The sequence below is a fragment of the Cebus imitator genome, unplaced genomic scaffold, assembly GCF_001604975.1.
Source record: "Cebus imitator isolate Cc_AM_T3 unplaced genomic scaffold, Cebus_imitator-1.0 Scaffold64, whole genome shotgun sequence".
NCBI classification, from domain to species: Eukaryota; Metazoa; Chordata; class Mammalia; order Primates; family Cebidae; genus Cebus; species Cebus imitator.
The window spans coordinates 5822193-5833003 of record NW_016107379.1 but is presented as its reverse complement, the minus strand read 5'-3'; the positions used below and the strand labels follow the sequence as shown (position 1 = coordinate 5833003).

Here is a 10811-nt window from a genome sequence, read left to right as displayed (position 1 = left end):
TTTCCATTAAAAACAAGTCCTTGGCCAGGTGTGGTGGCTCGCGCCTGTAATCCTAACATTTGGGGAGGCTGAGGCGAGAGGGTCACTTGAGGCCAGGAGTTGGGGAGCAGCCTGGGCAACACAACGAGGCACTCCCCCGCCCCCAACTGTAAACGACAAAACCAACTAAACAAAAGGCAAACCCAAGTCCCCAATACACTTCTGGTCTCTACTGCCTCATCCACGGGTCCCGTGACTGTATGTGAGACCTGGCCGGACCTCCCTTCGGGGTGAGCCGCTCCTTCACGGTGGGGAGACGGCGGGAACCCGTGCCCCAGGATGCCGTGCACGTGGTCGGCTCGGCGCGGAGGCTCCTTCCGGTGTCCCGGGGGGCGCTCGGCTGATGAAACGCGGCCTCCAGCTCCGCTCCGCCGCGGGCCCGGGAGCCGCGTTCCCTCTTGGCACCAAGGCGAGCCCAGCGGGTAGCTCCTCCGGGTGAGGCGGCCGAGCGGGGGGCGGGCCCGGGAGGGCGGCGCCGCGCGGCGCGGGAGGCGGGCGGGGCGCAGGGCTGCGGTGCCCGGAGGCTGCGGTACGAGGGCCGCTGCGGCCCCGATCTTCTGCGTCCCCGGGCGGCGGCTGCGGCGCAGGCGGCGGTGCCGGCGGTGAGTGAGTGTGCGCGGGCCTGGGCGCGCGCCCGTGTCCTGCGATCCGGGATTGGTGCCGCGAGCTCCGGGGCCAGGAGGCCGCCTGGGCGCCTTCGCCTTGGCCTGCGTTCCGGCCCGACGGCCTGGGTTCGGCGCCGCGGGGAACTCGGTGCGCCCTGGGGCCCCTGCTCCCTCTTGGAGGCCGTGGGAGCGCCTCTGAGGAGCCTCCGGGAAGCCCGCGGTTGGGAAGGGCCGGACTGATTTCTGGGGAGAAGGAGATCCCCCCTCCTTAGCCGACCTGGACAGTTCCAGAGGGCGGAGACTGAGACTGGGACGAGACAGCTGCCCAAGGCCAGGGCCATGTATGGCGGGACAGCCCCGGCTGGCTTGAAGGAGCCGGGGTTTCAATTCTGGCACAGTCCAGGACCGGCTCCTTGACCTTGGGTGGTGCACTGTATTTTCCGGGTCTTAACGTCCTCGCCTGTAAAATAGAGAGCTCAGACTCATTGTGTCGACAGGGTTTTCCGCCCCGAAACTTCTGTAACCAGAACCTCTTAGGGTCTCTTGTCGGATTTTTCACAAACAAAACAAAACCTGATTTAGGGAAACTGTAGTTTCTCTTTTTCTGAGAAAACAGGACATAAGAGTATTTTCCTTTGCAGATGCTCTCTACGAGCTGAAAAAAAGGGGAGCTGACCTTGTGCCCAGATGGGTAACTGGAAGTTCTGGTTAAAATGCAGAATCAGGAAAGGAGACCCAGAGAAGCTCTGGTTTTCTGCTTAGTTGCAGGGTCCTCAAAGCTGTGCTCACTCCCTCTGCTCTGCCTCCACCCTGGTCTGTCTGACCCTCTGCATTGTCCTAGGGCTGGTGCAGGGCTGGGCTGAAAAGGGAAATGGGGTTCAGGACATGTGATGGGCATCTGCCCTTCGGGTCTGCCAGCACCCCTCCTGACCCCTGCAGCTTCCTGGTTGAATGAGGGGCTGCAAGGTGAGCACACAGGCTGCCCTGATGTGCCCGTCCTGGCCTCTGCTCCATATCCCTTTCTGCTTGGCATTGGCCTTTCTTGGCTCTCACTTCTACCTTTGCCAAGCCCAGGAGCCTCCTTCCTCCAGGAAGCCTTCTGGAGAACCCTTCTCCCACCCCAACCAAGGTGCTCCCTCCCACTGCCTTGTTGTAATAGTTTTTTTCGTAATTGTCTTTCCCTGAGTTTATCTTTTCTTTCCTACCAGTTGGTGATCCCCAGCAGGGAGGGCTGAGTAGGAACTTCAGATTTTGTATGCAGTTTCATAGTCGAGAAAACACAGGGCCTGGCCTGAGAAGGTGCTTAGGAAATGTCTGTGGAGTGAAAATGATGGCAGCTGTATTTCTTCAATGATTCCTATTTGCCCAGTGCTATTCTGAGTGATTTACATGTGTGAATCTTTAAACCTCACAAACACCTGAAGTTGCTGTCGTTATTCCCACTTACGTGTAAGGAAACTGAGGCAGAGAGAAGTAACTTGCTCAAGGTTTCGCAGCTGGGAAGTGGCAGGACAGGGCTGGTGACTTTTCGCTATTACAGGAAACTGCCTCCAGGTGAATGGAATAAGGTCTGCTGATTGGTACTTTGTGAGAGGCTGATGAGGCCAACTAGGGCGCTGTGATTTCTTTCCAAAGACAATGCCTTATGGTGGGATTTTTGCAATGCATGGAACCTTACCACGAAGTCTGGAAGGATACCTGTGCAGCTCCAGCCTGCGCATGGTCCCTCGAGTCTCCTCTGTCCCCAGGCCTTTTTGAGACTCTGGCACAGCTTCTCTGGGCTGTAGGCCCCTAGTTACAACATCCCTGCGTTCCTTGTCTGGAACGTGGATCTCGGGATTCTATCTGCCTCAGGGGCCTAAGATCAAATGAAGGAAGGATTATCAAGGGCAGGGCAGACATCCTTGTGGCTGTTTTTGTTGCATTGGATTCCTGCCTGTTGTGGGGAGGTAGAAGGTAAGAGGAAGGAAGTAAGGCATGATGAGAGTGAGAAATGCTTGGCATATTTAGGAGGCCTGCTGTGGGCCAGGTGACGAGAAGGCCCCTGCTAGCCCCAGTGTAGCGTCTCAGGGCTGACTTGCATCTGTTGCTTGATCTTGCCTGGGAAATGCAGTCTCCCTTCGCCCACTCTTTTTTTTTTTTTTTTTTTTAAGACAGAGTTTTGCTCTTGTTTCTCAGGCTGGAGCGCAATGGTGCAATATTATTGGCTCACCACAACCTCTGCCTCCCTGGGTTCAAGTGATTCTCCTGCCTCACTCTCCTGAGTAGCTGGGATTACAGGCATGCGCCACCATGGCCGGCTAATTTTGTATTTTTAGTGGAGAGGGGGTTTCTGCATGTTGGTCAGGCTGGTCTCAAACTCCTGACCTCAGGTGATCTGCCCACCTTGGCCTCCCAAAGTGCTGGGATACAGGCGTGAGCCACTGTGCTCAGACAACTCACTCTTTTTTGTTTTGTTTTGTTTTGTTTGGTAAGGGTGATTTCATGAACATTCTCAGAGACAGTCACTCCAGAGTGCGGAGAACCAAGGACATGGAAATGACGGGCTTGGACCCTGGAGCCAGAGGGCTTGGGTTTACCTCCTGGCTCCACAGCCGGTAGCGTAGCCTCCCAACCTTGGGCAAGTCACTTTACATCTTTGACCTGTAGTTTTTTCTCCTTGTAAAGTAGGAAAATCATGTTGAGGAAAGGGGCCTGTGTGGTGAGCAGAGTACTGGATATCATGCTTACATTTCTTTCTGTTACATCCCCACAGCAGCTATATGAGGTAGGCCTCTCTATCCCCATTTGACAGATGAGAACCACAAAGTTCGGGTTAAGTACCTTGACAGCAAATGTAAGGTTAAGTAACTTGACAGCTAATGACAGTGCATGTAAGTGGCTGAGTGGGAATTCAGGTCCATGTTTTCTGACTCTAAAGTCTTCAGTGTTTTCGTAGTTTGCTGCTTTGCAGCCTTAGAACCCACACAGGGTAGGGCTTGTCTTTTACATATTCTTGGTTGGGAATGGGGACTCCTAGTCATCTTCCAGAGCTGAAATCGGGGCCAGCTTCAGGTACATGTGACCTGTGCAGTCACACAGGTTCCCCCACTTAGGAAGCCCTTCCATTTGGTTTAATGCCACCTTGACATTCATCATCATTTTTAAACAAGAAGCCCTACATTTTCGTTTTGCATTGGGCCCCACAAATTCTGTAGCTGCCACTGTTTTAAGTATTGAGAGAAGTGGAAGATGGTGAGTGTGAGAGTCCTGTCCCCCCTCTAGGGGGCCTGATCAGTGGCCATCAGCCCTCGGACCAGCTTGGAATCATGAAGATATGGGCTGACTGGTCACATCATGTCTTCACAAACATCTAGAACCATGGCAGCAAAAGACAATTCTAGTAGTCTTTTCACCCAGGTGGTTAGCAGGGCTGGTGTGTCATCCCAGGGGACTTAGGGCTGCTTTTCCTTGGTAAGAGGTAATTCTCAGGCCTGCTGGGGGACCCATAATGGAGGTAAATGTGCAGGTTGCAACGGGAGGTAGTGGCACCGGAAACTCAGCCGATCATGCTCTTGATAACAAACCACCACTGTCTGCCTCAGCCTCCCGAGTAACTGGGATTACAGGTGTGTTCCACCACACCCGGCTAATTTTTGTCTTTTTGGTAGAGGCGGGGTTTCAACATGTTGACCAGGCTGGTCTCCAACTCCTGACCTCAGGTGATCTGCCTGCCTCGGCCTCCCAAAGGAAGGCAACACCCATGACGACAGGTGTCACTGCTTTTGCTGATGAACGTGGCTGAGTGATTCCTGCTCTACCTCTCAGTGACCCAGCTTTGGAGGCTTTGGAGTGCGTCCTTTGTTCAGATGCTGTCGTATGTCCTGTATAAGTATCATCCATTGATCCTTTGCAGCAACCTTGTGGGGAGGGTACCCCGATTTGAAGAGCTGAAGCTCTTTCAGGTTGAACCACTTGCCCAAGTTGACATAACTAAGAGGTGGTAGAGCTGGCTTAATTTTTTTTTTTTTTTTTTTTTTTTTTTTTTTTTTTTTTTTTTTTTTTTGATACTAGTCAAGTGCAGTAGTGAGAAGGGAAGAAAAGAGTAGAATGAGGAGTTTGGTCTGTAACTGAATGTGAACACTCAGTTGAGATAATGTACACTTTCAGACCAGCCTAGAGCTGACATTTAAACTGGTTAGTCTGACTTTGGAGACCATCTTCTTGAAAACAAACTGCCACTGTCTCTGCTAGGGAGCCTGATTGCTTTAATATCTGGGTATTTTTGTTCTCTGGGGTTGCTACTTTTTTCTTTTCTTTTTTTTTTTTTTTTTGAGGCGGAGTTTCACTCTTGTTACCCAGGCTGGAGTGCAATGGCGCGATCTCGGCTCACTGCAACCTCTGCCTCCTGGGTTCAGGCAATTCTCCTGCCTCAACCTCCTGAGTAACTGGGATTACAGGCACGCGCCACGATGCCCAGCTAATTTTTTGTATTTTTAGTAGAGACGGGGTTTCACCATGTTGACCAGGATGGTCTCGATCTCTTGACCTCGTGATCCACCCGCCTCGGCCTCCCAAAGTGCTGGGATTACAGGCTTGAGCCACTGCGCCCGGCTACTTTTTTCTTTTCTTTTTTTTTTTTTTGAGACAGTGTCTTGCTCTGTCACTCAGGCTGGAGTGCAGTGGCATAATCTTGGCTCACTGCAAACTCCACCTCCCAGGTTCAAGTGATTCTCCTGCCTCAGCCTTTCAATTAGCTGATTTTTGTATTCTTAGTAGAGACAGGGTTTTGCCATGTTGGCCAGGCTGGTCCCAAACTCCTGACCTCAGGTGATCTGCCCACCTTAGCCTCTCAAAGTGCTAAGATTATAGACGTGAGCCACCATGCTCAGCCTACTTTTATTTTTCATTTATATTTCCCACCATCTGATTTTGTTGTTGTTTGGTTTTTGAGACAGAGTCTCACTCTGTCACCCAGGCTGGAGTGCAGTGGCGCAATCTCAGCTCACTGAAACCTCTACCTTCCGGGTTCAAGTGGTTCTGCTGCCTCAGCCTCCCGAGTAGGTGGGATTACAGGCCTATGCCACCATACCTGGCTAATTTTTGTATTTTTGGTAGAGATGAGGTTTCACGATGTTAGCCAGGCTGGCCTCCAATTCCTGACCTCAGATGATCTGCCCACCTCAGCCTCCCAAAGTGCTGGGATTACAAGCATGGGCTACCATGCCTGGCTGATTTTTTTTTTTTTTTTTGTATTTTGCAATGTCTTATGAGAAGTTACTTGAGATCTTGTGTGTAAACAAGACTCCCTGTAATGAATACACCTGTCCTGTGCCAGGTTGCCTGGGGCATCCTCCGTGAGGGTATAGAAATCCCAGCTGCCTGGGAGTGGGGCCTGGTCATCTTTTGAGTTCCCCGTGGGCCCCTGTCTGTGCCTGCCTGAGCTGGAGAAGACCCAAGACCAGAAGGGAAGTTCTCAGTTTGGGCCTTGGAGGGTTTTAGTTTCTCTTCCTCCTCCTTCTCCTTCTGGGAATTTTTTTCCAGCACATTCAGAAAGGCCAAAGTCGACAAAAACACTCTGGGTGGCTCTCCCTGGTGACTTCCACCCTGGAGAGAGCCCTAGGAAGCAGCAGCTTGCCCAGGCCCAGGCCTGAAGTTCTTTTTTTGTGCTGTGTTTTGAAGGCATTTGACGCTGAGCTGGCCGCTGCAGAATGAACCACAGCTCTGAGAAGGGGAAGTAGGAACAGCTGGCACCCTGCCATGGCCTGTGAACCACAGGTGGACCTGGTGGCCGCTGGCCCGTTGCCTCCCTCCTCCCCTGGCTGGAGTGCCCTGCCTGGAGGGAGCCCTCCTGGCTGGGGGCAAGGTAAGGTCACCACCTTTCTTTTTCCACCCCCTTTCTACCTCATGCTGAGCTGGACTCACAGGGAGTAAAAGTTCCTTTAGATAAGGTCGGGGGAGGTGTCTTTGAGATACAGCTCTATGCCACGTTCCGTCATTTTTACCAGTTCTCGCTCTTGGCCGTAGGCCAAGCCACCATCAACTTCTGCTGAGCCCCCGCTGTAGCTTGCTTGTTGGTCTTCTCTTTTCCATCCATTCTCTACATAGCAGCAAGAGAGCTTTTTATTATTTATTTATATTTCTAATTTATTTCTATTTATTTAGAGACAGGGGCTTGCTTTGCCACCCTGGCTGGAGTGCAGTGGTGTGATCATAGCTCACTGCAGCCTTGAACTCCTGGACTCAAGCAGTCCTCCCACAGCCCCCTGAATAGCTGGGATTACAGGCCTGCACCACCACATCCTGCTAATTAAAAAATCTTTTTTGTAGATATGGGGCCTTACTTTGTTGCCCAGGCTGGTCTCAGACTCCTGGCCTCAAGCAGTCCTCCTGCTTTGGCCTCTGAAAATGCTAGGGTTACAGGAATGGGGCCCAGAGACCTTTTTTTTTTTTGAGATGAAGGCTCACTCTGTTGCCCAGGCTGAGTGCAGTGGCATGATCTTAGCTCACTGCAAACTCCACCTTTCAAGTTCAAGCAATTCTCCTGCCTCAGCTCCCCAAGTAGCTGGGATTACAGGCACCTACTACCACACCTAGCTAATTTTTGTATTTTTAGTAGAGATGGGGTTTCACCATGTTGAGCGGACTGGCCTCAAACTTCTGACCTCAGGTGATCTGCCCACCTTGGCCACCCAAAGTGCTGGGATTACAGGTGTGAGCCACCACACCTGGCCCAAGAGATATTTTTAAAATACACATTCAGTCCAACCATGTCACTTTCTGCTTCGTGTTTCCCATTGGGCTTAGTGTGAAGACCCATCAGTATTGGCTTGCAAGGCCTGCCTTCATGTTCTTTGCTGTGCTGTTCTGCCTCAGCACCTTTGCACCTGCCTTTCCTTCTGCCTGTTGTGCTTTTTCCTTGCCTCCGTTCCCCTGATAAATTTCCATTAATCCACCAGACATGCTGGCTCACACCTGTAATCCCAGCACTTTGGCAAGCCAAAGCAGGTGGATCCCTTGAGGTCAGGAGTTCGAGACCAGCCTAGCCAACATGGTGAAACCCTGTCTTTACCAAAAATATGAAAATTAGCTGGATGTGTTGGCGGGTGTCTGTAATACCAGCTACTAGGGAGGCCGAGGCAGGAGAATCACTTGAACCTGAGAGACAGAGGTTGCAGTGAGCTGAGATCACACCACTAGACTCCAGTTTGGGTGACAGAATAAGACTCTGTCTCAAAAAAAAAAAAAAGAATTTTCATTCATCCTTCAGAACTCAGTTCCAATATCCCTTCCTTGAAGAATCTTGCTGGTGGCTCAGCCTCAGTCAGGACCTTCTGATATCTTCCTGTTTCTCCTCTAGCATTTATCATACTCGGTAAATAATTATCTATGTATAAAGTCAAGTCTGGCTTCTTCACTAGAGTGTAAGCTCCCTGAAGGAAGGGGACTCCTGTCTTTTTCATCCCCGTATCTACAGTACCTAGCACAGGCCTTGGCCCATAGTTGATGCTCAATAAATATTTTGTTGAATGAATGAATTAATGAGTAGCCAGATATGGATAAAGGAGAAGAGCACCCAGAATTGTGGGTGTCTACAGGAATGTGGAGGGTTTTTTGGAGGTTTTGAAATTTGACTGCTTAAAAACAAAGTCTTCTTTTATTACTACGATTGTTAGGAAAACAATGTGTGGCTGGGCACGGTGGCTTAAACATGTAATCTCAGCACTTTGGGAGGTCAAAGCAGGCAGGGCACCTGAGGTCGGGAGTTCAAGACCAGCCTGACCAACATGGTGAAACCCTGTCTTTATATATTAAAAAAAAAGGAAAACAATATATATGTGTGTGTGTGTGTGTGTGTGTGTGTGTGTGTGTGTGTATATATATATATATGTATATATATACATATATATATACACACACACAAACCTATATATACACACACACACACACAAACATATATACACACACACATATATATACACACAAACATATATATACACACACACACATTGTTTTCCTTTTTTTATAAATATGTGTGTGTGTGTATATATATATGCACACATATATATGTAAGGTAAGCAGTGTGTACACATACACACACAATAGTAGAACAAGATGGAATGAAATAATTTTTCCGTCAGAACTTTGAAGACATTTCTCCACTGATTTTTGGCACGTCAGTTCTTGTTCCTCTGTAGGAAACTGCACCCCCCGCATGTGCGTGCAAACACACACACACACACACACACAAACACAGACACACACATTTTTCTTTCGTAGCTTTGCTTAGCGAAGATGTAAAAACAAGTATTTTTAAGTGGAGGACTTGCTGTTCTCACTTTAAGGAACAGATGAGAGCTGGTATTGCCAAGAATCTAGGAACTCTTGGTTTGAAAGGCAAACGAAGACATCCTGAAAGCTCTTTGCATTGCTTGGGCAAACACATAACTCAGTGTACAACGAACTAGACCTGGGAATGGTTCCGATTCTCCATGTGTGGAGTCCAAATCAAAGTGGGGTTTTCATTCTTGCTGTGAAGGGGAGAGCTGGTCTCAGACCGGATCTGCTTGACTGCCTGCATTTTGTACACTACCTTCCTTTTTCGCTTCTTGTTCTCACTTTCATTTTCCTTGTGCACAAGGGAGTTTCTTTGCTTTTCGAAGGCTCAGTTTTCTTTTCCATGCTGATGGTACCCAGCTTTGGGGGGCTCTTGGAGGATGAATTGAAATCATGAATGAAGCTCAAGCGTCATATCTGACACTTAGTAAAGGGCTCCATACCCAGAACCTGTTCTTATTGCCTTTCTTTTTGTTTTGTCTGGTTTTCCTCATTTGCTTATTATAAAGTTTATTTTTAGGCTCTGCACATTGGCTTATACCTGTAATCCCAGTACTCTGGGAGGCCTAGGTGGGTGGATTACCTGAGGTCAGCAGTTTGAGACTAGCCTGGCCAACATGGTGAACCCTGTCTCTACTAAAAACACAAAAATTAGCTGGGTGTGGTGGTGTGCACCTGTAATCCCAGCTACCAGGGAGGCTGAGGAAGGAGAATTGCCTGACCTTGGGAGGTGGAGGTTGCAGTGAGCTGAGATTATGCCAATGCACTTCAGCCTAGGTGACAAGAGCAAAAATCCAAGTCAAAAAAAATTGTTTTTATAGTTTTAGTTACTTACTTATTTTTTTGAGACAGGATCTCACTCTGCTGTCCAGGCTGGAATGTAGTGGCATGATTTTGGCTTACTATAGCCTTGACTTCCCAGGCTCAGGTGATCCTCCCACCCCAGCCTCCCAAGTAGCTGGGACTACAGGCACGTGCCACCATGTCTGGCTTTTTGTATTTTTTTTGTAGAGACAGGGTTTTTCGCCATATTGCCCAGGTTGGTCTCAAACTCCTGAGCTCAAATGATCCACTTGCCTCAGTTTCTCAAAGTGCTGGGGCTACAGGCATGAGCCACCATGCCCAGCCAGTTTTATCTTTTCATATTTTACTTTTATGAAACCACCTTAAATCCCTTCTGGAACAAGATGTGGGAGGGTAAAAACACAAATAAATCAAGGTTGCTTGATTGTAAGTTTTGTGTTGTGACAACTTGCTTTTAAATTATGAAAATAGCCAGTTATTTTGTACCCGTCTTGTGCTGAGCACTTTATTTTTATCATCTTAATTATTTGTAAAGTCCTCTGCAGTGGATGTGCATCCTCTGAGCGAGGGAACAGGCTCACAGGTTCAAGTTGCTTCCTCAACTTACCATGTTAGTGAGAGGCTGAGCTCCAATTTGAACCCCAAAACTATCTAGCTTATATTTTCACCACCTCACCACCTGGCATCCTCATCTCCCCCACCACTTCCAAAAAAAAAAAAAAAAAAAAAGAGAGAGAGAGAAACACAAAATAAAGTTCTTTTTGGCAGGATGTAGAATTGAGAATTCTGTGGAACCCTTGAGATCATAGATGATATCCCAGTGTATCAAAAAAGAACCTTTTACTCTCTGGCTGCAGTGGCTCAGGCCTATAATCCCAGCACTTTAGGAGGCTGAGATGGGAGGATTGCTTGAACCCAGGAATTTGAGAGCAGCCTGAGTGATTTAGTGACTTTGTCTTTACAAAATAAATTTTTTTTTAAAAAAGGCCAGGTGTGATGGCTCACGCCTGTAATCCCAGCACTTTGGCAAGCCAAAGCAGGTGGATC

General features: G+C 49.0%; 1 protein-coding gene across 6 annotated transcripts in view; it reads left to right on the top strand.

Annotated features, from left to right (window-relative positions):
* Positions 1-350: 350 nt before the first annotated feature.
* The window catches only part of TMEM268 (transmembrane protein 268), a 36095-nt gene continuing 25634 nt past the window's right edge, over positions 351-10811 (top strand). For 2 of the 6 annotated variants that reach the window (XM_037739173.1, XM_017530261.2), the window contains exons 1-2: positions 351-474; positions 6306-6489. In XM_037739173.1, coding sequence (XP_037595101.1) covers positions 6384-6489 — 106 coding nt within the window. In that variant the 5' untranslated portion in view covers positions 351-474; positions 6306-6383. Of the gene's footprint in view, positions 642-6305; positions 6490-10811 lie in introns of all 6 variants that reach the window. The other 4 variants (XM_017530263.2, XM_017530262.2, XM_017530264.2 and 1 more) reach the window with 3 other exon arrangements.